The sequence below is a fragment of the Olea europaea genome, chromosome 7, assembly GCF_002742605.1.
Source record: "Olea europaea var. sylvestris chromosome 7, O_europaea_v1, whole genome shotgun sequence".
Taxonomy (NCBI): domain Eukaryota; kingdom Viridiplantae; phylum Streptophyta; class Magnoliopsida; order Lamiales; family Oleaceae; genus Olea; species Olea europaea.
Genome location: NC_036243.1, coordinates 1,012,867 through 1,035,570, shown reverse-complemented (window position 1 = coordinate 1,035,570; position 22,704 = coordinate 1,012,867). Strand labels below are relative to the sequence as shown.

Sequence of the window (22,704 nt, the reverse complement as noted above, 5' to 3'; positions counted from 1 at the left end):
AAATGGGAATTTTATTATTTTTGTCATTGGACTCCATTCAATTTCGAAGTGGCGCCTAAACAATCCTTAAATCTTACTAAAATCAAAAGAGTTGATACATCCATCCAGTAAACCCATATCTTATACTGATACAATAATAAAGTCAAGAGTAGCATTTGCAAACTGGTTAATTCTACAGTTACTAAAGAAAGTTGTTGCAGCTCCATGTTCACATCAAATAAACTTTACGAATTTCCCGTTCCATAAGTTTCGAGTTTGCTCTGCCGCCAATATAATCGAATTGAATCACATCAAGCTCGATCTTCTCCTCCTATATGCTCTCCATGTCAACACATCCAGCCCTCCTTCCAAACTTTCAGAGCCACTTCTTTGAGAACTTTCAGCTTCAGACTTGTTGTACCTTTGAGATGTCCAACCAATTGTATCATCACTCTTTGCCTCGCTTACGAGAGAACCAGTTTCACTCTTCAATTCTGCAACTTTTTTCTCACCTGTGGCGGTATTACTGGGAAATTCATTGTTCAAGACCATAGGATTCTCTCTCCTTTTTACGGGAGGCTTAGATAAGTCTACTCCGTTTTCCACAGCCCTCATCCACTGCAAATCGGTGAGTGTATCATGATGGATTATCTCTTTCCTACGTCTCTTTCCAAGAACAGTGAAATTGTCAAATCCCTTCCCCCTGCTCTCTTTCATATCAGGCACGGCATATACCCAATCTGGTACCTCGTGTTCTTCCATGAGACGGGATCTGTAATTCTCCTTCTGCCTTCTTTCTTCGTCCATTTTCTCGAACAACCAAAACTCCTCGTCTGTTCGTGCTGCAAGACGATTGATTTCTCTCTCACTTGGCACGTCCGTTCCAAGTGAGCTTGTACCTCTGCGCATAATCTCTTCCAACATATCTCTCCTGTCTTGAGCTGCATAAACAATAAGAAAGTGTGAAATTTTTGTTAAAGTAACCTCCTAAATGGAAAATTGAGTAGTACATTACACCCGAGACAATTATCATCCACATCATTGGCATACAACAATTTAATGGTCCAAAAATCAAGTAGATATGTCAACCGCATCATTTTATCTCAGGGTAAAATTGCACCATTGGGACCTCGCCTGTAATTATAATTGCACAATCAGTCCCTAATGACAGAAACCTTCAAATATCTGTTTAATCGTCATGTGAACCACATGTCCAACTCCATGAAGCTAGGTTTAACTTCCCAACTTGGGCTGGTGGGCAGAAATTTGAAGTAAGGTATGTTTCCAATGAGGGTCAACCAACAATTTAATGAAGATTTGGACAGTTTTCGTCATTAAGGACTAATGGTACAAAATGTACAGAAAGTTTGGTGACCAACTTCCCCCTTTTTAAAGGTTGGGGGAGAATAGGTAAAAAACAATGGTGCAAGTTTCCCTTAAATCTTCGTGATGGAGATGATCTGCAAAATATGATAGACCCATTTGTCAATTCTAGACCAATCTCTATTCAACCAGCTCCACTCGTTTCATATCTTTAAACCAATTTTCCATTCTCAATAGGAGGTAAAATGAGAGTACAGATCTTGACAAGTGACGAACCTGTGGAAGTTGTATTGAACAATCCTGCCTGGATGACCTTGGCATCAATGCCCATTTTCTGCTTGGCTCGTTCTAAGATAACCTCTTCAATTGATCCAACACTGACCAGCACAAAAACTGCCACCTCCTTCTTCTGACCAATGCGATGCGCTCTATCCTCAGCCTGTTGGTCCATCTGAGGATTCCAGTCGCTGTCAAAAATTATCACGGTATCTGCAGTCTGCAAATTCAGACCAAGTCCTCCAGCACGTGTGCTTAGAAGAAATATGAAGTAAGGAGAGTCTGGAGCATTAAATTTTTTTAGCAATTCCCCTCTGTCTTCAGTTTTTGTTGAGCCATCAAGTCTAAGAAACTTGTAACCATGTAATTCCAGATAATATCCAAGAATGGTCATGAGCCGCGTCATTTGAGAGAAAAGGAGGACTCTATGCCCAGCTTTACGAAGCTTGGGTAGTAAGCGATCAAGAAGCTCAAACTTTCCAGATGATCTGAAAATCTCCTCTTTACGCAGCATATTATAATCACCCAAAAATAAGTATGGGTGGTTACAACATTTGCGGAGCTGCATTGTCAGGTTCTGTAGGCTTTTGGACTTCCCAGTTCCTGCAAATTCACACCATCAGCAATGAAATTCACCTATAAGAAAAAGGTAATAGCCCCCAGAGAGGAAAGTGCTGTGTCCCAGCATAGGTGGACAGATTGTATAGTTCATGCTATTGCAAACTCATCTAACCAAAAAAGGAAAGAAAAAGGTTCAAAAACAACATTTTTTCTTATCCTCCTTTTATGGGAAAGCGTGGAAGGTGAGAAAACCAAGAGAATCGAATGGACATAACAGAAAAAAACAAACACATGCATCAGATAGCAGCGTAGATTGGTAAACATAAAAATTGAGAGAACATTGTGTGAGTGTAGATTGACATTACAGTTTGTGTTAGTAATGAGACGGACTATTGGAGCACCTTTGTTTCTTACAAGAAATGAAGCCAATAAATAACACGCAGCATTTTCTTGGTCCATAACAATGTATGGCGGACTGATTAACACATATATTCATTTTTATTTAAAATTATAAGAACATTTTTATTTAAAATTATAAGAAAGCACAAGTCTACCAATACTCTTTTTATTTTCCAGGAATACAAGTATTTACTGCTAACCAGACTTTTATTTTTATAATGATTATACTTGCCAATGGAACAACAGATGACCCTTTGGTCAAGTATTTCAATATAGTATGGAAGACATCATTTTTAACACTGTTAAGAAGAATTACATTTTGTACTCTGATGGACACAGGCTGCATTGTGAAATCAATGCTAGGTCTTGAAAAACACTTGTACTATATGAGTAATATTAATAATCATTAGACTTACAGGTATTGTAAATAAATCCTGCCTCATTTATATAAACAAAACAAAATATATTAAACTGATAACAACGATGACGGGACAGGGTGTGATAGAAGTAGGGAGAAAGTATAACGGATGCAAGACAGTTATGATGATGGACATGATATTGCATCAAGACAAAAAGTTATAACAGTAAAACAATCCCGAGACAAGCCATTGTGGGAGATAAAATAATACCACAGTGAGAGACAAAGAGAGAGGCAGCAGCCAATTGAAAACTACTTACCACTAGCCAATCCAACCCTTCCCACATCTGTCACTTGCTGATAATATAGTTTCTGCCAGGCAGACATGTCACATTTAAGTATGACTTGGCGTTTAATTGGAAGGTACTTCTCCACCTCATCTTTCTTCCTCCTCAATATGAATGGCCTTATGACCTGGGGGTATATTAGAAAGAAAGGGAAAGGAAGAAAAACGTTCACATTAGAAAGTCAAATAGTATAACAGACAACACACCAAAAAACCAATACCTACATGGTGCAATCGCCGAATGACTAATAGTTGTTCTTCATCCGTCAAACTGACATCACATTTGTCCGCGAAGGGTGCATTAAACCACTCCTCAAAGTTTTCAACTGAATTAAATATAGTAGGAAGGAGAAAATTAAGCAGGGACCATAATTCCTGCAAGCTATTCTGTATGGGAGTACCAGTCAACAGTAGTCTCCGCCGAATTCGATAACTGTCCAGATGAAGAATCATTTAGAAAATCATTTCCTTTTGAAATTAATCATGATATTTGATGCTGCTATGCAATTGAAGGATATTGAATAATTGGGTCAGGGTCAAATTAAATAGGTTACATCTTTGATATTAAAAAAACAAAAAATTGTCTTTAAAATAATTCAGCAAGGAAAAAAATCCACAATCTCTTTGATTAGGCAAACATACTCAATAGGCATAACTTGCAAAAGTAAACTCTTATGATACTTGTGGGTGCATTCACCATCGGTCACAAGATAATTGGAAAACAAATAGCAGAAGCCATCCAAAAGATCTAGCACAATCGTTTAAAGGATGAGGCTTGAGAATAAGGTGGTTGCTGCAATTTCAATCAAGAGATGGAGATGCAACATACCCAGAGACAAGAGTCCGTGCAAGAACACAGTCATAATTTTTAAGTCGATGTCCTTCGTCAACAATCAGGTAGTACCAGTGAATTTTCTTCAAGAATGCTTTGTCTCTAATAATCAGATCATAATGGGTGATCAAAACATTGAACTTTCCCTCTCCTGAATACTCTTCTCTCATTGCCTTTCTTTCATCCAGTCGCCCATCATAAAGAACTGCAGCAACACTGAAAGCAGAGTCTCTGAGCACTTGTGCATTTATACAGAAACTAGTCGTAAAGGGGTCGGGGGCAGGGAGGATGGTGGGAAAATGCATACCTAGGAGCCCAAGTTGAAAATTCATTCATCCAATTTGGTAGGACAGCCTTTGGGGCCACAATCAAGTGGGGCCCAGTAACACCTTTGTTTTCGATGAGATAAGCAATCAGAGATATTGTCTGAATTGTCTTCCCCAACCCCATTTCATCAGCTAAAATTCCATTTAAATTGTTATTGAACAAAGACAACATCCATTGAAGCCCCTCCAACTGATATGGTCTTAACTCACCACCTTGAAGCATAGCTGGTTGCTCAGTCACCTACAAAGATTCTTGTAAGGTTCGATCAGATATAAATAAAATAAGTACTATATGAACTAGAATAGTATATCCAATTACACAATATTTTCACAATATCATGAACTAGCAAAAAAAAGATGCGGCCAAACTTTTGGCCATCCAAGACATGTTATGATGCTTAAGATCCAGAAAATACCATTGCAGTTGGTATAGAGGGATAACAAGAGAGTTTGTAAATTTTCCCCTGCACTTTGGCTCCATTTGAATGAAATGAAAATTATATAGGAAAGTGTTCATAAGGAGCCAGAAAAGGCAGGACATATTTTGTTGCAACAAAGTACTTCTCATGATACTTGTACTCAACCAACACAAGGAAATTAAAAATACTTTCTTTCAATTTCCTTTTTTGCTATACAAACAATAATTCCCTCCCTCCGTCCCTCCCTCTGCGCATTTGCATGCACAATAATCCATTCATTTCAGGACATTAGCAAATTGATGCAAAAGCAGTAAGCCAAAACTCATAAATTTCAATAAAATTATGAAGATAGTAATAGAATACCTTCTCCTCAATAGAATGTACAGCAGAATTGTACTTTCGCTGGCCTTCAAGTAAATCACCTGTCTTCACTTGACGATCAGAATCATTATCAACATCTTCATCTTCCTCTGGAGGTGACTGCCCTGGCGTGTCAGTCCTTGAACCAGATAACTCAAGCAAGTCAGCGTCTGAATTTTGGAGGGCTTCAATGCCGTCATGTTCAGCATCTTTTTGACGTTGGACAGCAGCACCCAATCGACCTAGGAGCTCATTCGTTTTTCCTAGAAGCATTGTCAATCTTTCATTTTTGCTCTCTTCAACCATTTTCATGTAAGCTTCTTGATCATCAGCTTTTAGAGCTTGGAACCTCAATTTCTCAGCCCGCGTAGCTCGCTGCCTTTGCCTTCCATGCCAAGCCTGTAAAAGTAAGAATAAATTGAATCTTATCCTAGAATGTAACTTCTAATCTTCTATGATCTATCATACATAAAAAAATCACAGGGTTACAATAAGCCAAGGGCACCAAGGACCCATGTGTGACATGGATGGAAACTGCAAGGTTCAGTAGTTTCTCTAATTGATCAGATGCAAGGTAGAACTCAAGAATTACGAGACCAAAGTGGATAACTCCACTGACAGTATAACACAAAATGTGGCTTAACCTCTTAAAAATAAAAACTCATTCAAATAACATGCCATTTATTTGGAGTAATAATGAGTAATAGGCTTAACCACTTAACACTAATGACCAGAAACCATACACATTAAACAAAACAAGAGGATCAACCATTGGCATAACATTTTTTAGCCTCCAATATTTTCTTTGTTTGTGCAATATCTGCTTCAATATTACATTTATATACCCTACGGGAAGATGTTAGTTTAAAGAAAATGATGGGAAAATAAATAGTAGAAAGTAAGGCAGCATACCTGGACACCGTCACTTCTTTGTTTCCGGCGTTTTTGGGCAGCCTGTACTTGCAATTGGAGTTCCCGTACAGCATTGAGTAAGTCAGCAAAGAATTTCCTTTTACTAGTTTCTACACGGTTCCTCTCTTCTTCCTCTAATCTTGACAACCTCTGCAACAGATATATTGAAGATATTTGCAGTTCAATTAATATTGTTTCCCCTCAGCAGTTAAATACATGTCATTTCTCAGCTATGAGTCTAGAAAGAGAAAGTTGCAGGATTCATTCATATCTGCCAACCAATGAACAGTCGCTAGCAGAAAACCTACTCACCTCAGCATCTCGTTTTTTCTTCAGGGCATCATCAGCTTCCATAGCGAAAGCATCTCCAATACCATATAAAGGACGGCGCAATCGCATCATTCCCCAATCAAACAACTGCTTATCTGGATTTGCACAATGCAGACGAAGCCAATATTCAGAAATCACTTCTGACCGCACTTTGCTCTGTAGCTCAGCTAACTGATAGGGAAAAAAAGTCATTCAATTATGATAAACAGCAATATAAACCACTAATATCTGACATATAGGTGAAGAGGGCGGCATTAAAAAGGTGCTTCTGTGTGTTAATGTTTCATGGAACAAGAAATGATACGCTCCTTCTCAACAAGTTGTGATGGTAAACAAAAAAAACAAAAAAAAAAAAAAAAAAAAAAAAAAAAAAAAAAAAACCCTATTCCAAAACACATTTTCCCACAAAAATGGGTCTCAAACAGGGGTTTATTGTCACGAAATACATCCACCTTCTCCATTTCATTTAAATTTAATGATTATGGTGGACCTAGTCACAATTAATATAAATTCATGCACAGTAAACAATTAAACGCTACCTTAAGCCCGTAGAGTTCAACCAAGCACCTAGACTGGAGGTCCTCACCTCTGCTTGTTGGCAATCCTGTTTCAAAATGAAAGCACGAAAAATCATTCACAAAGAAGTATGGCATAACTCCAAAATAAGTTAAAGAGATGCATCAAAACAGTTATTAGGCACATCCTTGAAGTATAGTATGCTATTTTAGGATAATAATTGTCTATTGCAGAAGAACAGCATTTATGGAACTGAATAGGGTATATACATATGTATATAAATAACTGTGATCATGCTTGCATCCCTACCCAAGTCAGCATCCCAATATACCCACCATCAGCTACAGGATAGACAACAACAAACAAATTCTCACTTTAAATGTGTCTTTCAATAAAAAAATTACGGTAAAACCATATGAGTGACTTGTTTTTCAACCATCCAGGAGGGGTTTGAAGGTATAAACAGAAAACAAGATAGATTTTCAAGTCAATAATTGTTCGATATAAGGCCTAGCTTGTTGTCGCTGCTGTACTCCTAAAAACAAGAACCATATTGGAAGTTCATTTTCCAATCATCCTGGTTTTCAACACAAAAACAGGGAGAGGATAGAGTAAATCAAGTGATTATCATTAAAATAATGATGATCAAATGATTGTATAAAATGTGAAAACAAGTCTAAAATCGTACTGTCATTGAAAGGTAAAACTCTTATTGTTCAAAGTAGCCGAGGATATCTTTTTTAGGAAAAGAAGGGAATACGAAACAAAAAAAGAATGAAGTAACGAGGGTTTGGATATACACAATTATATTAGGCGATTTAAGTCAAAATACACTGCATACGAAGATAAATTTACCACCAAAAAATGGAAAAATATCCATACGAAAGACCTTTGAAAAGCTAAAGGAAGATTAAGAATACACGCAAGGCGGTGGTAAATAACAAAAAGAAATTGAGCAAAACAAATTACAAGGTCAAACAACATTGCTCTGATGAGTGCTTTTAGGAAATTTTTCCACAATGTGCAATATAAGATAGAGAGGTTCAGGACTTCAATATCATGAGAAACTGCACAACCATACAAATTGGGCCTTAAGTCATGCAGCAGAATTAATTTATTTGCAAAACAATGTCTAGGATAGAATTACTCATGAAAATAGCTACCTTCAAGTTCGGCTAACCGGTGCTGGATTTGGCTTTGAAAGCGGTTTTCCTTTAACTCGTTTAATCTAGAACCAGACATGCAAGATTGTTGCTTTAACACGGCATCCTCGAAGTCCAACATTAAATCATTGTAACTTGAACCACCAGAACCATCCTGTATCACATTGTTGTTACAAATCCAATTTTGATATGAAGCAAAAGTGGAAATCCAGTAAGGAAAAGAAAAATGGAGTTTAGAATAATATTACAAAACCAAATTACTTTCTGTATTGTAAATAATTATAGACTAGATGGTAAATGCAAGGAAATAGGGCAACCCAATATTAAGAACAATGAGATAATTAAAAAAGAAAAAATATATTTGAGAAATATGGTTTAACCACTGATATGGTCCAAACAGAGAAAAGTACAAGAGGGCCACATAGCAACACAGATGATAAATTACTTAATAAAAGTTGTGCAGAGATACTACTTAGAAGGATTGGAAAGAAAAGTTTCATTACATATATATGGCTACGGGTCAAGATGGTAATTTTACTTACATCTCCCTCTCTCATGTGATATACACAATCAATTCTCGATATGGATAAATACTTGTACAACTTATTCCTGACGTCTGAATTATTCTTTGGTCAAAATTTGTCCGAACACAACAATGACAAACAACAAGTTGAGCCTTATGAACAATAAATATGGAATCTGGAACATGAATCCTTTTGTTCCACTCTATTTGTTTCATTCCTCTTGTGCCACTACTAGATACTTAGAAACTACAACAAGCCACGTTAGCCTTGGTCTCGGGTACATGAATCATTTTGTTCCATTCTGTTTGTTTCATTCCATTGGGGGGCTACTACTATATACTTAACAACTACAACAGGCCACGTTAGCCTTGGTCCATAACTCCCTCTTCTCAGCACTCACTTAGACATGAGATTCTTTAGTTTATGTGCAAATGGAACTAAGAAAAAAATTCTCACTTCCCAGAGCACCGCTGTTATAAATATTAATACCCAGATGCAAGTATAAAAAGGGCATATAGGGAACAAAGCCATTACATCAAACTGAAATATTCAAATGATAAAAATGTTTCTTGTTATCCGGGGAAATACAGAATCCAAAAATCAATTCAAACATTTAAGAGCCAAAATTAATAAAACTATGTCTTTATTCCTGGAAAATGAAATAGAAACATTTATACAAATTTAAGGATTACAAAGCAAAAATCATCGAATTTCAGTGTAAAAACTGTAAGTTAAAAATCACAAATTTAAATTTACTAGAACTTGAGGCATAGTAATTGTGCATGCGTGATATTCTATTGATCTGGTTCAGACAGTTTCCTGAAAGCAGGAATGGACAAAATTTCCTTATGTTGCTCTAGCGCAAGAGCAATGCAATCAATTGATTCTCAAGCAATGGATTCGTCGAAAACAACCTATTTGTCCACTTGCTTTCAGCACTAAACCTATTCTTGCACAAACCAAGCTTGAACTTAGGAGTGAAATAATCCTCGTAGTTGGGACTTTCCGTGTATTTGACTTTTTAGCATATTCTGGAGTCTCCAAAGAAATTCAGTTCTGAGTATACGAGGTAAAATCTTTCAACAGCTACTCAGTGGTCAATCCTTTTAAGAGTCGGCCCTACCCAACCACTATTGGATAGATACAGCTAGATCTCAATGTTAGAGAATGTCGGGTTATCAAATACGGCTGTTTATTACAAATCAAGTTCAATCAATAACCAATGTACACGTAGTACATCTAGATATTTTTGTTCGTGTAACACCAACGAACTCTCACAATAATGAATTGAAAACCAACCACAAAACAAATTTGAATATAAAAAGAAACAAAATCTAGAAAAAGTTAAAAGCTTTCAATTTGTCCCAATCCCACTTTTCTCTTTGCCGCCGCAATTAACTTAAGAGAATATTTGTTCTTTTTTTTTCTTTAACAGAAAATCAATCTCACTGGTCAAGTTTCTTAAAATGAGGAGCTTAGTCAACGTTTCTACTCGTATATGCTGCTTATACCATTTCGAGCAGAATATCCAGATCTCAATCATCCATAGCATTAATGCACATAACTGAGAAATATCTCACACTCCCGAAGCATTAGATCAAAACAAATACATCGATAATCACAATTTCAAAGGAATGAATTAGATATACTCCTAAACCCATGATAGTCCAAAATCAGAAAGAAACAAAGATTCCGGAACACTTTACTCCCAACAAATTGCTTCAATTACTAAACCTAATAACAAAACTCAGAACTTCAAAAAGAAAGAAGGAAGCAGCTCAAAGCTAAAATCTCTCTCTCACAATATATAATTAGAACCAAATAGACTCGATTACAAAACCAACTGCCAAATTCAAGAACCCAAAAAAAAGAAAAAAAGGATCAAGAAAGAACAAGAAAATTGAAGCTGAAACCTTGATTTCTCTATATTAAGTTTACATGAAAATAAAATCAAACAAACTAAAAACACTTCTAAATCTACTAACAACATAAAATAAAATAAAATAAAACAACTCACCATTCTCCGTGGAGTAGTAATCTCATCCATCTGGAGACCTTCCACGGAGGATTCAACTCCAACCTCAGCCCTTTCGATGACGTCATCGACCAAAACGCCATCACCGCTTCCATCGTCGGCGGCACAAAGGTAAATAGAGGAAACGGCGTCGTAGACATGTTGGGGCAAGGGCAAATTCCGGGAGAGAAAATTGAGGGCACAGATCAAGGTTTTGGTGCTATCCAAATTGGAATAAACAATAAGAAAGTGTGAAATTTTTGTTAAAGTAACCTCCTAAATGGAAAATTGAGTAGTACATTACACCCGAGACAATTATCATCCACATCATTGGCATACAACAATTTAATGGTCCAAAAATCAAGTAGATATGTCAACCGCATCATTTTATCTCAGGGTAAAATTGCACCATTGGGACCTCGCCTGTAATTATAATTGCACAATCAGTCCCTAATGACAGAAACCTTCAAATATCTGTTTAATCGTCATGTGAACCACATGTCCAACTCCATGAAGCTAGGTTTAACTTCCCAACTTGGGCTGGTGGGCAGAAATTTGAAGTAAGGTATGTTTCCAATGAGGGTCAACCAACAATTTAATGAAGATTTGGACAGTTTTCGTCATTAAGGACTAATGGTACAAAATGTACAGAAAGTTTGGTGACCAACTTCCCCCTTTTTAAAGGTTGGGGGAGAATAGGTAAAAAACAATGGTGCAAGTTTCCCTTAAATCTTCGTGATGGAGATGATCTGCAAAATATGATAGACCCATTTGTCAATTCTAGACCAATCTCTATTCAACCAGCTCCACTCGTTTCATATCTTTAAACCAATTTTCCATTCTCAATAGGAGGTAAAATGAGAGTACAGATCTTCACAAGTGACGAACCTGTGGAAGTTGTATTGAACAATCCTGCCTGGATGACCTTGGCATCAATGCCCATTTTCTGCTTGGCTCGTTCTAAGATAACCTCTTCAATTGATCCAACACTGACCAGCACAAAAACTGCCACCTCCTTCTTCTGACCAATGCGATGCGCTCTATCCTCAGCCTGTTGGTCCATCTGAGGATTCCAGTCGCTGTCAAAAATTATCACGGTATCTGCAGTCTGCAAATTCAGACCAAGTCCTCCAGCACGTGTGCTTAGAAGAAATATGAAGTAAGGAGAGTCTGGAGCATTAAATTTTTTTAGCAATTCCCCTCTGTCTTCAGTTTTTGTTGAGCCATCAAGTCTAAGAAACTTGTAACCATGTAATTCCAGATAATATCCAAGAATGGTCATGAGCCGCGTCATTTGAGAGAAAAGGAGGACTCTATGCCCAGCTTTACGAAGCTTGGGTAGTAAGCGATCAAGAAGCTCAAACTTTCCAGATGATCTGAAAATCTCCTCTTTACGCAGCATATTATAATCACCCAAAAATAAGTATGGGTGGTTACAACATTTGCGGAGCTGCATTGTCAGGTTCTGTAGGCTTTTGGACTTCCCAGTTCCTGCAAATTCACACCATCAGCAATGAAATTCACCTATAAGAAAAAGGTAATAGCCCCCAGAGAGGAAAGTGCTGTGTCCCAGCATAGGTGGACAGATTGTATAGTTCATGCTATTGCAAACTCATCTAACCAAAAAAGGAAAGAAAAAGGTTCAAAAACAACATTTTTTCTTATCCTCCTTTTATGGGAAAGCGTGGAAGGTGAGAAAACCAAGAGAATCGAATGGACATAACAGAAAAAAACAAACACATGCATCAGATAGCAGCGTAGATTGGTAAACATAAAAATTGAGAGAACATTGTGTGAGTGTAGATTGACATTACAGTTTGTGTTAGTAATGAGACGGACTATTGGAGCACCTTTGTTTCTTACAAGAAATGAAGCCAATAAATAACACGCAGCATTTTCTTGGTCCATAACAATGTATGGCGGACTGATTAACACATATATTCATTTTTATTTAAAATTATAAGAACATTTTTATTTAAAATTATAAGAAAGCACAAGTCTACCAATACTCTTTTTATTTTCCAGGAATACAAGTATTTACTGCTAACCAGACTTTTATTTTTATAATGATTATACTTGCCAATGGAACAACAGATGACCCTTTGGTCAAGTATTTCAATATAGTATGGAAGACATCATTTTTAACACTGTTAAGAAGAATTACATTTTGTACTCTGATGGACACAGGCTGCATTGTGAAATCAATGCTAGGTCTTGAAAAACACTTGTACTATATGAGTAATATTAATAATCATTAGACTTACAGGTATTGTAAATAAATCCTGCCTCATTTATATAAACAAAACAAAATATATTAAACTGATAACAACGATGACTGGACAGGGTGTGATAGAAGTAGGGAGAAAGTATAACGGATGCAAGACAGTTATGATGATGGACATGATATTGCATCAAGACAAAAAGTTATAACAGTAAAACAATCCCGAGACAAGCCATTGTGGGAGATAAAATAATACCACAGTGAGAGACAAAGAGAGAGGCAGCAGCCAATTGAAAACTACTTACCACTAGCCAATCCAACCCTTCCCACATCTGTCACTTGCTGATAATATAGTTTCTGCCAGGCAGACATGTCACATTTAAGTATGACTTGGCGTTTAATTGGAAGGTACTTCTCCACCTCATCTTTCTTCCTCCTCAATATGAATGGCCTTATGACCTGGGGGTATATTAGAAAGAAAGGGAAAGGAAGAAAAACGTTCACATTAGAAAGTCAAATAGTATAACAGACAACACACCAAAAAACCAATACCTACATGGTGCAATCGCCGAATGACTAATAGTTGTTCTTCATCCGTCAAACTGACATCACATTTGTCCGCAAAGGGTGCATTAAACCACTCCTCAAAGTTTTCAACTGAATTAAATATAGTAGGAAGGAGAAAATTAAGCAGGGACCATAATTCCTGCAAGCTATTCTGTATGGGAGTACCAGTCAACAGTAGTCTCCGCCGAATTCGATAACTGTCCAGATGAAGAATCATTTAGAAAATCATTTCCTTTTGAAATTAATCATGATATTTGATGCTGCTATGCAATTGAAGGATATTGAATAATTGGGTCAGGGTCAAATTAAATAGGTTACATCTTTGATATTAAAAAAACAAAAAATTGTCTTTAAAATAATTCAGCAAGGAAAAAAATCCACAATCTCTTTGATTAGGCAAACATACTCAATAGGCATAACTTGCAAAAGTAAACTCTTATGATACTTGTGGGTGCATTCACCATCGGTCACAAGATAATTGGAAAACAAATAGCAGAAGCCATCCAAAAGATCTAGCACAATCGTTTAAAGGATGAGGCTTGAGAATAAGGTGGTTGCTGCAATTTCAATCAAGAGATGGAGATGCAACATACCCAGAGACAAGAGTCCGTGCAAGAACACAGTCATAATTTTTAAGTCGATGTCCTTCGTCAACAATCAGGTAGTACCAGTGAATTTTCTTCAAGAATGCTTTGTCTCTAATAATCAGATCATAATGGGTGATCAAAACATTGAACTTTCCCTCTCCTGAATACTCTTCTCTCATTGCCTTTCTTTCATCCAGTCGCCCATCATAAAGAACTGCAGCAACACTGAAAGCAGAGTCTCTGAGCACTTGTGCATTTATACAGAAACTAGTCGTAAAGGGGTCGGGGGCAGGGAGGATGGTGGGAAAATGCATACCTAGGAGCCCAAGTTGAAAATTCATTCATCCAATTTGGTAGGACAGCCTTTGGGGCCACAATCAAGTGGGGCCCAGTAACACCTTTGTTTTCGATGAGATAAGCAATCAGAGATATTGTCTGAATTGTCTTCCCCAACCCCATTTCATCAGCTAAAATTCCATTTAAATTGTTATTGAACAAAGACAACATCCATTGAAGCCCCTCCAACTGATATGGTCTTAACTCACCACCTTGAAGCATAGCTGGTTGCTCAGTCACCTACAAAGATTCTTGTAAGGTTCGATCAGATATAAATAAAATAAGTACTATATGAACTAGAATAGTATATCCAATTACACAATATTTTCACAATATCATGAACTAGCAAAAAAAAGATGCGGCCAAACTTTTGGCCATCCAAGACATGTTATGATGCTTAAGATCCAGAAAATACCATTGCAGTTGGTATAGAGGGATAACAAGAGAGTTTGTAAATTTTCCCCTGCACTTTGGCTCCATTTGAATGAAATGAAAATTATATAGGAAAGTGTTCATAAGGAGCCAGAAAAGGCAGGACATATTTTGTTGCAACAAAGTACTTCTCATGATACTTGTACTCAACCAACACAAGGAAATTAAAAATACTTTCTTTCAATTTCCTTTTTTGCTATACAAACAATAATTCCCTCCCTCCGTCCCTCCCTCTGCGCATTTGCATGCACAATAATCCATTCATTTCAGGACATTAGCAAATTGATGCAAAAGCAGTAAGCCAAAACTCATAAATTTCAATAAAATTATGAAGATAGTAATAGAATACCTTCTCCTCAATAGAATGTACAGCAGAATTGTACTTTCGCTGGCCTTCAAGTAAATCACCTGTCTTCACTTGACGATCAGAATCATTATCAACATCTTCATCTTCCTCTGGAGGTGACTGCCCTGGCGTGTCAGTCCTTGAACCAGATAACTCAAGCAAGTCAGCGTCTGAATTTTGGAGGGCTTCAATGCCGTCATGTTCAGCATCTTTTTGACGTTGGACAGCAGCACCCAATCGACCTAGGAGCTCATTCGTTTTTCCTAGAAGCATTGTCAATCTTTCATTTTTGCTCTCTTCAACCATTTTCATGTAAGCTTCTTGATCATCAGCTTTTAGAGCTTGGAACCTCAATTTCTCAGCCCGCGTAGCTCGCTGCCTTTGCCTTCCATGCCAAGCCTGTAAAAGTAAGAATAAATTGAATCTTATCCTAGAATGTAACTTCTAATCTTCTATGATCTATCATACATAAAAAAATCACAGGGTTACAATAAGCCAAGGGCACCAAGGACCCATGTGTGACATGGATGGAAACTGCAAGGTTCAGTAGTTTCTCTAATTGATCAGATGCAAGGTAGAACTCAAGAATTACGAGACCAAAGTGGATAACTCCACTGACAGTATAACACAAAATGTGGCTTAACCTCTTAAAAATAAAAACTCATTCAAATAACATGCCATTTATTTGGAGTAATAATGAGTAATAGGCTTAACCACTTAACACTAATGACCAGAAACCATACACATTAAACAAAACAAGAGGATCAACCATTGGCATAACATTTTTTAGCCTCCAATATTTTCTTTGTTTGTGCAATATCTGCTTCAATATTACATTTATATACCCTACGGGAAGATGTTAGTTTAAAGAAAATGATGGGAAAATAAATAGTAGAAAGTAAGGCAGCATACCTGGACACCGTCACTTCTTTGTTTCCGGCGTTTTTGGGCAGCCTGTACTTGCAATTGGAGTTCCCGTACAGCATTGAGTAAGTCAGCAAAGAATTTCCTTTTACTAGTTTCTACACGGTTCCTCTCTTCTTCCTCTAATCTTGACAACCTCTGCAACAGATATATTGAAGATATTTGCAGTTCAATTAATATTGTTTCCCCTCAGCAGTTAAATACATGTCATTTCTCAGCTATGAGTCTAGAAAGAGAAAGTTGCAGGATTCATTCATATCTGCCAACCAATGAACAGTCGCTAGCAGAAAACCTACTCACCTCAGCATCTCGTTTTTTCTTCAGGGCATCATCAGCTTCCATAGCGAAAGCATCTCCAATACCATATAAAGGACGGCGCAATCGCATCATTCCCCAATCAAACAACTGCTTATCTGGATTTGCACAATGCAGACGAAGCCAATATTCAGAAATCACTTCTGACCGCACTTTGCTCTGTAGCTCAGCTAACTGATAGGGAAAAAAAGTCATTCAATTATGATAAACAGCAATATAAACCACTAATATCTGACATATAGGTGAAGAGGGCGGCATTAAAAAGGTGCTTCTGTGTGTTAATGTTTCATGGAACAAGAAATGATACACTCCTTCTCAACAAGTTGTGATGGATTAAATGAGATGCAGTCAGCCTGCAAACAGATTTTCCCCTTCAACTTGTATGCATACAGGAACCAATTAGCAATGACAAATCGGTGTTGCATTAGTTTCACAGCATCTGGTTTTCTATTAGAGGTCCGAGTTGCAAATTAATCGGAAAAAATAATAATAATAATAATAATAAATAAAAAATAATCATAAGCATGATAATATTTTTGGGCCAAAAAAGAACAACCACAAACATCTACTTTACTCGAAAAAGATAATGCTATGTTACAAATGGAGTTCTACTCGCAAGACTTTGCTCATGGTAGACAGATTTTCAGGACAGCAATTAGCCACTGTTTGACCCCCATTTTTTTCAAAACCCGCTTTTTCAAAATTCATTTTCAACCATGCATTCTCCCATAAAATAATTTTACACGTAAAAACAAAAATTTTCATTATTTTTTAACCACATATTCCCAAAAAAAAAAAAAAAAAAAAATCAAAACATCATTTTCTCAAAATAATGACCATCAAACCGGAGCTAAATTGATAGCATGCATTGCATTGGAATGAATACTTAAGTATATGATCCACTAATTCTGAAATCCGTTTCTAAAAAAAAAAAAAAAAAAAAAAAAAAAAAAAAAAAAAAAACCCTATTCCAAAACACATTTTCCCACAAAAATGGGTCTCAAACAGGGGTTTATTGTCACGAAATACATCCACCTTCTCCATTTCATTTAAATTTAATGATTATGGTGGACCTAGTCACAATTAATATAAATTCATGCACAGTAAACAATTAAACGCTACCTTAAGCCCGTAGAGTTCAACCAAGCACCTAGACTGGAGGTCCTCACCTCTGCTTGTTGGCAATCCTGTTTCAAAATGAAAGCACGAAAAATCATTCACAAAGAAGTATGGCATAACTCCAAAATAAGTTAAAGAGATGCATCAAAACAGTTATTAGGCACATCCTTGAAGTATAGTATGCTATTTTAGGATAATAATTGTCTATTGCAGAAGAACAGCATTTATGGAACTGAATAGGGTATATACATATGTATATAAATAACTGTGATCATGCTTGCATCCCTACCCAAGTCAGCATCCCAATATACCCACCATCAGCTACAGGATAGACAACAACAAACAAATTCTCACTTTAAATGTGTCTTTCAATAAAAAAATTACGGTAAAACCATATGAGTGACTTGTTTTTCAACCATCCAGGAGGGGCTTGAAGGTATAAACAGAAAACAAGACAGATTTTCAAGTCAATAATTGTTCGATATAAGGCCTAGCTTGTTGTCGCTGCTGTACTCCTAAAAACAAGAACCATATTGGAAGTTCATTTTCCAATCATCCTGGTTTTCAACACAAAAACAGGGAGAGGATAGAGTAAATCAAGTGATTATCATTAAAATAATGATGATCAAATGATTGTATAAAATGTGAAAACAAGTCTAAAATCGTACTGTCATTGAAAGGTAAAACTCTTATTGTTCAAAGTAGCCGAGGATATCTTTTTTAGGAAAAGAAGGGAATACGAAACAAAAAAAGAATGAAGTAACGAGGGTTTGGATATACACAATTATATTAGGCGATTTAAGTCAAAATACACTGCATACGAAGATAAATTTACCACCAAAAAATGGAAAAATATCCATACGAAAGACCTTTGAAAAGCTAAAGGAAGATTAAGAATACACGCAAGGCGGTGGTAAATAACAAAAAGAAATTGAGCAAAACAAATTACAAGGTCAAACAACATTGCTCTGATGAGTGCTTTTAGGAAATTTTTCCACAATGTGCAATATAAGATAGAGAGGTTCAGGACTTCAATATCATGAGAAACTGCACAACCATACAAATTGGGCCTTAAGTCATGCAGCAGAATTAATTTATTTGCAAAACAATGTCTAGGATAGAATTACTCATGAAAATAGCTACCTTCAAGTTCGGCTAACCGGTGCTGGATTTGGCTTTGAAAGCGGTTTTCCTTTAACTCGTTTAATCTAGAACCAGACATGCAAGATTGTTGCTTTAACACGGCATCCTCGAAGTCCAACATTAAATCATTGTAACTTGAACCACCAGAACCATCCTGTATCACATTGTTGTTACAAATCCAATTTTGATATGAAGCAAAAGTGGAAATCCAGTAAGGAAAAGAAAAATGGAGTTTAGAATAATATTACAAAACCAAATTACTTTCTGTATTGTAAATAATTATAGACTAGATGGTAAATGCAAGGAAATAGGGCAACCCAATATTAAGAACAATGAGATAATTAAAAAAGAAAAAATATATTTGAGAAATATGGTTTAACCACTGATATGGTCCAAACAGAGAAAAGTACAAGAGGGCCACATAGCAACACAGATGATAAATTACTTAATAAAAGTTGTGCAGAGATACTACTTAGAAGGATTGGAAAGAAAAGTTTCATTACATATATATGGCTACGGGTCAAGATGGTAATTTTACTTACATCTCCCTCTCTCATGTGATATACACAATCAATTCTCGATATGGATAAATACTTGTACAACTTATTCCTGACGTCTGAATTATTCTTTGGTCAAAATTTGTCCGAACACAACAATGACAAACAACAAGTTGAGCCTTATGAACAATAAATATGGAATCTGGAACATGAATCCTTTTGTTCCACTCTATTTGTTTCATTCCTCTTGTGCCACTACTAGATACTTAGAAACTACAACAAGCCACGTTAGCCTTGGTCTCGGGTACATGAATCATTTTGTTCCATTCTGTTTGTTTCATTCCATTGGGGGGCTACTACTATATACTTAACAACTACAACAGGCCACGTTAGCCTTGGTCCATAACTCCCTCTTCTCAGCACTCACTTAGACATGAGATTCTTTAGTTTATGTGCAAATGGAACTAAGAAAAAAATTCTCACTTCCCAGAGCACCGCTGTTATAAATATTAATACCCAGATGCAAGTATAAAAAGGGCATATAGGGAACAAAGCCATTACATCAAACTGAAATATTCAAATGATAAAAATGTTTCTTGTTATCCGGGGAAATACAGAATCCAAAAATCAATTCAAACATTTAAGAGCCAAAATTAATAAAACTATGTCTTTATTCCTGGAAAATGAAATAGAAACATTTATACAAATTTAAGGATTACAAAGCAAAAATCATCGAATTTCAGTGTAAAAACTGTAAGTTAAAAATCACAAATTTAAATTTACTAGAACTTGAGGCATAGTAATTGTGCATGCGTGATATTCTATTGATCTGGTTCAGACAGTTTCCTGAAAGCAGGAATGGACAAAATTTCCTTATGTTGCTCTAGCGCAAGAGCAATGCAATCAATTGATTCTCAAGCAATGGATTCGTCGAAAACAACCTATTTGTCCACTTGCTTTCAGCACTAAACCTATTCTTGCACAAACCAAGCTTGAACTTAGGAGTGAAATAATCCTCGTAGTTGGGACTTTCCGTGTATTTGACTTTTTAGCATATTCTGGAGTCTCCAAAGAAATTCAGTTCTGAGTATACGAGGTAAAATCTTTCAACAGCTACTCAGTGGTCAATCCTTTTAAGAGTCGGCCCTACCCAACCACTATTGGATAGATACAGCTAGATCTCAATGTTAGAGAATGTCGGGTTATCAAATACGGCTGTTTATTACAAATCAAGTTCAATCAATAACCAATGTACACGTAGTACATCTAGATATTTTTGTTCGTGTAACACCAACGAACTCTCACAATAATGAATTGAAAACCAACCACAAAACAAATTTGAATATAAAAAGAAACAAAATCTAGAAAAAGTTAAAAACTTTCAATTTGTCCCAATCCCACTTTTCTCTTTGCCGCCGCAATTAACTTAAGAGAATATTTGTTCTTTTTTTTTCTTTAACAGAAAATCAATCTCACTGGTCAAGTTTCTTAAAATGAGGAGCTTAGTCAACGTTTCTACTCGTATATGCTGCTTATACCATTTCGAGCAGAATATCCAGATCTCAATCATCCATAGCATTAATGCACATAACTGAGAAATATCTCACACTCCCAAAGCATTAGATCAAAACAAATACATCGATAATCACAATTTCAAAGGAATGAATTAGATATACTCCTAAACCCATGATAGTCCAAAATCAGAAAGAAACAAAGATTCCGGAACACTTTACTCCCAACAAATTGCTTCAATTACTAAACCTAATAACAAAACTCAGAACTTCAAAAAGAAAGAAGGAAGCAGCTCAAAGCTAAAATCTCTCTCTCACAATATATAATTAGAACCAAATAGACTCGATTACAAAACCAACTGCCAAATTCAAGAACCCAAAAAAAAAAAAAAAGGATCAAGAAAGAATAAGAAAATTGAAGCTGAAACCTTGATTTCTCTATATTAAGTTTACATGAAAATAAAATCAAACAAACTAAAAACACTTCTAAATCTACTAACAACATAAAATAAAATAAAACAACTCACCATTCTCCGTGGAGTAGTAATCTCATCCTTCTGGAGACCTTCCACGGAGGATTCAACTCCAACCTCAGCCCTTTCGATGACGTCATCGACCAAAACGCCATCACCGCCTCCATCGTCGGCGGCACAAAGGTAAATAGAGGAAACGGCGTCGTAGACATGTTGGGGCAAGGGCAAATTCCGGGAGAGAAAATTGAGGGCACAGATCAAGGTTTTGGTGCTATCCAAATTGGAATCTGAGTGCCGGTCGGGTTCTTCCGGGTCGAGCCCATTTTGCTGGGGGAGAGAAGGAGCGGAGGAGGTGTGGGGCTCTGCTACCTGGGCTACCATGGCGGGAAGAAGAAGAGCACTAAAACGGCGCCGTAAACTTAAATTATAAGCAGATTTTAACAGATTATTTGTAAAATCTTAAAATTAAGTAATTATTTTGCGATGTTTTGATTAGAAGTTCTCTTTCAGTGCTTTTGGGTTTGGGGGCAGGGCTAGAGGCGTCGGGTTGTGATCTCATGGACTCAACTCAACCGGGTTTATATGCACAGTGCTTTGTATGAAATTACGAGAATGTCCTCGCGCAAAGCTTGTCAATGACTAATTTACCCTAGTTTTACAAGGCATTGAAAAAATTGTCCTAGAAGGACCATGTGTTTTGTCCAAAAAAAATTTTCCGGAAGTTTATTTTTTTTTTTTTTGAATTTTGGTGTTAATTATGTTCCTATTACTACTATATATAAAAATATTGAGAATTTTAGGGGTACGAAAGTTAAGATATTGGAAGTGAAAAAATTAATTGTGAATTTACTGTGTAATTACTGCACAATGTCTATAAAAATGACGATTAAACGCACAGTTTTAAATAATTATGATCAATATAATTTCATCTAGGGATGATAAAATTCTATGCTCCCAACGCGCCCAACATTTTTGTGACCCTAAACAGGACGGAGAAGGGAACATATTCCAATCCCGCTTCTTTTTTTATATTTTTATATTATTTCACTTTTACATTCTCAATTTAAACCACAAGTAAATATAAATAAGCAGGAATTTAAACATATTATAATTTTTTTAAAATTACATTCTATACCCTGAAACTGACCTGTATAAATAGGGAGGTCCATTTTATTTTTATTTTTTTGGAGGAATCAAGGGCCCGTAAGCTAGTTGCTCAGTTGGAAAAATATTCTTACCTAAATATGACATGTTAAAGCTATAACACAAATATGATAAGAGTAATATTATTTACAGTGAAATTTATCAGTAGTTGTCCTACGTGGTACACACATAACATTTTGTTATTTGATGCACGAAGTAATAAAAAATTATCACATTAATGCATCAAATAATAAACTGTAATGTGTATATTACATAAAGTAACTGTTGATAATCTTTAATGTAAATAGCATTACTCGTATGATAAATCCACAGAGTAAGAATTAGCTCTTTCACCTTGAGTGCAAAACATTAGGTCCATAATAATGTGCTTTACTCGTGATATTATGTAATGTTGATTTACGTGATATTCTTTGTGGCTCATATGTGCTTCA

The 22,704-nt window shown here is 36.2% G+C and overlaps 2 protein-coding genes across 2 annotated transcripts; both read right to left on the bottom strand.

Annotated features, from left to right (window-relative positions):
• Positions 1-49: 49 nt before the first annotated feature.
• LOC111397633 (probable ATP-dependent DNA helicase CHR12) lies at positions 50-11,127 on the bottom strand. The gene is made up of 14 exons (XM_023024636.1): positions 11,103-11,127; positions 11,048-11,061; positions 10,642-10,914; positions 8,101-8,254; positions 6,961-7,025; positions 6,404-6,592; positions 6,092-6,241; positions 5,183-5,578; positions 4,382-4,641; positions 4,072-4,290; positions 3,468-3,675; positions 3,217-3,370; positions 1,579-2,181; positions 50-920 (listed from the first exon to the last, which is right to left on the bottom strand). The coding sequence occupies exons 1-14, from the start codon at positions 11,125-11,127 to the stop codon at positions 286-288; spliced, it is 3,345 nt and encodes a 1,114-aa protein (XP_022880404.1). The 3' UTR covers positions 50-285.
• On the bottom strand, positions 10,907-21,668 carry LOC111396622 (probable ATP-dependent DNA helicase CHR12). The gene is made up of 11 exons (XM_023023040.1): positions 21,164-21,668; positions 18,629-18,782; positions 17,489-17,553; positions 16,352-16,540; positions 16,040-16,189; positions 15,131-15,526; positions 14,330-14,589; positions 14,020-14,238; positions 13,416-13,623; positions 13,165-13,318; positions 10,907-12,129 (listed from the first exon to the last, which is right to left on the bottom strand). Exons 1-11 carry the CDS (start codon positions 21,488-21,490, stop codon positions 11,462-11,464), a joined length of 2,790 nt encoding a protein of 929 aa, XP_022878808.1. The 5' UTR covers positions 21,491-21,668; the 3' UTR covers positions 10,907-11,461.
• Between the last annotated feature and the right edge of the window lie 1,036 nt (positions 21,669-22,704).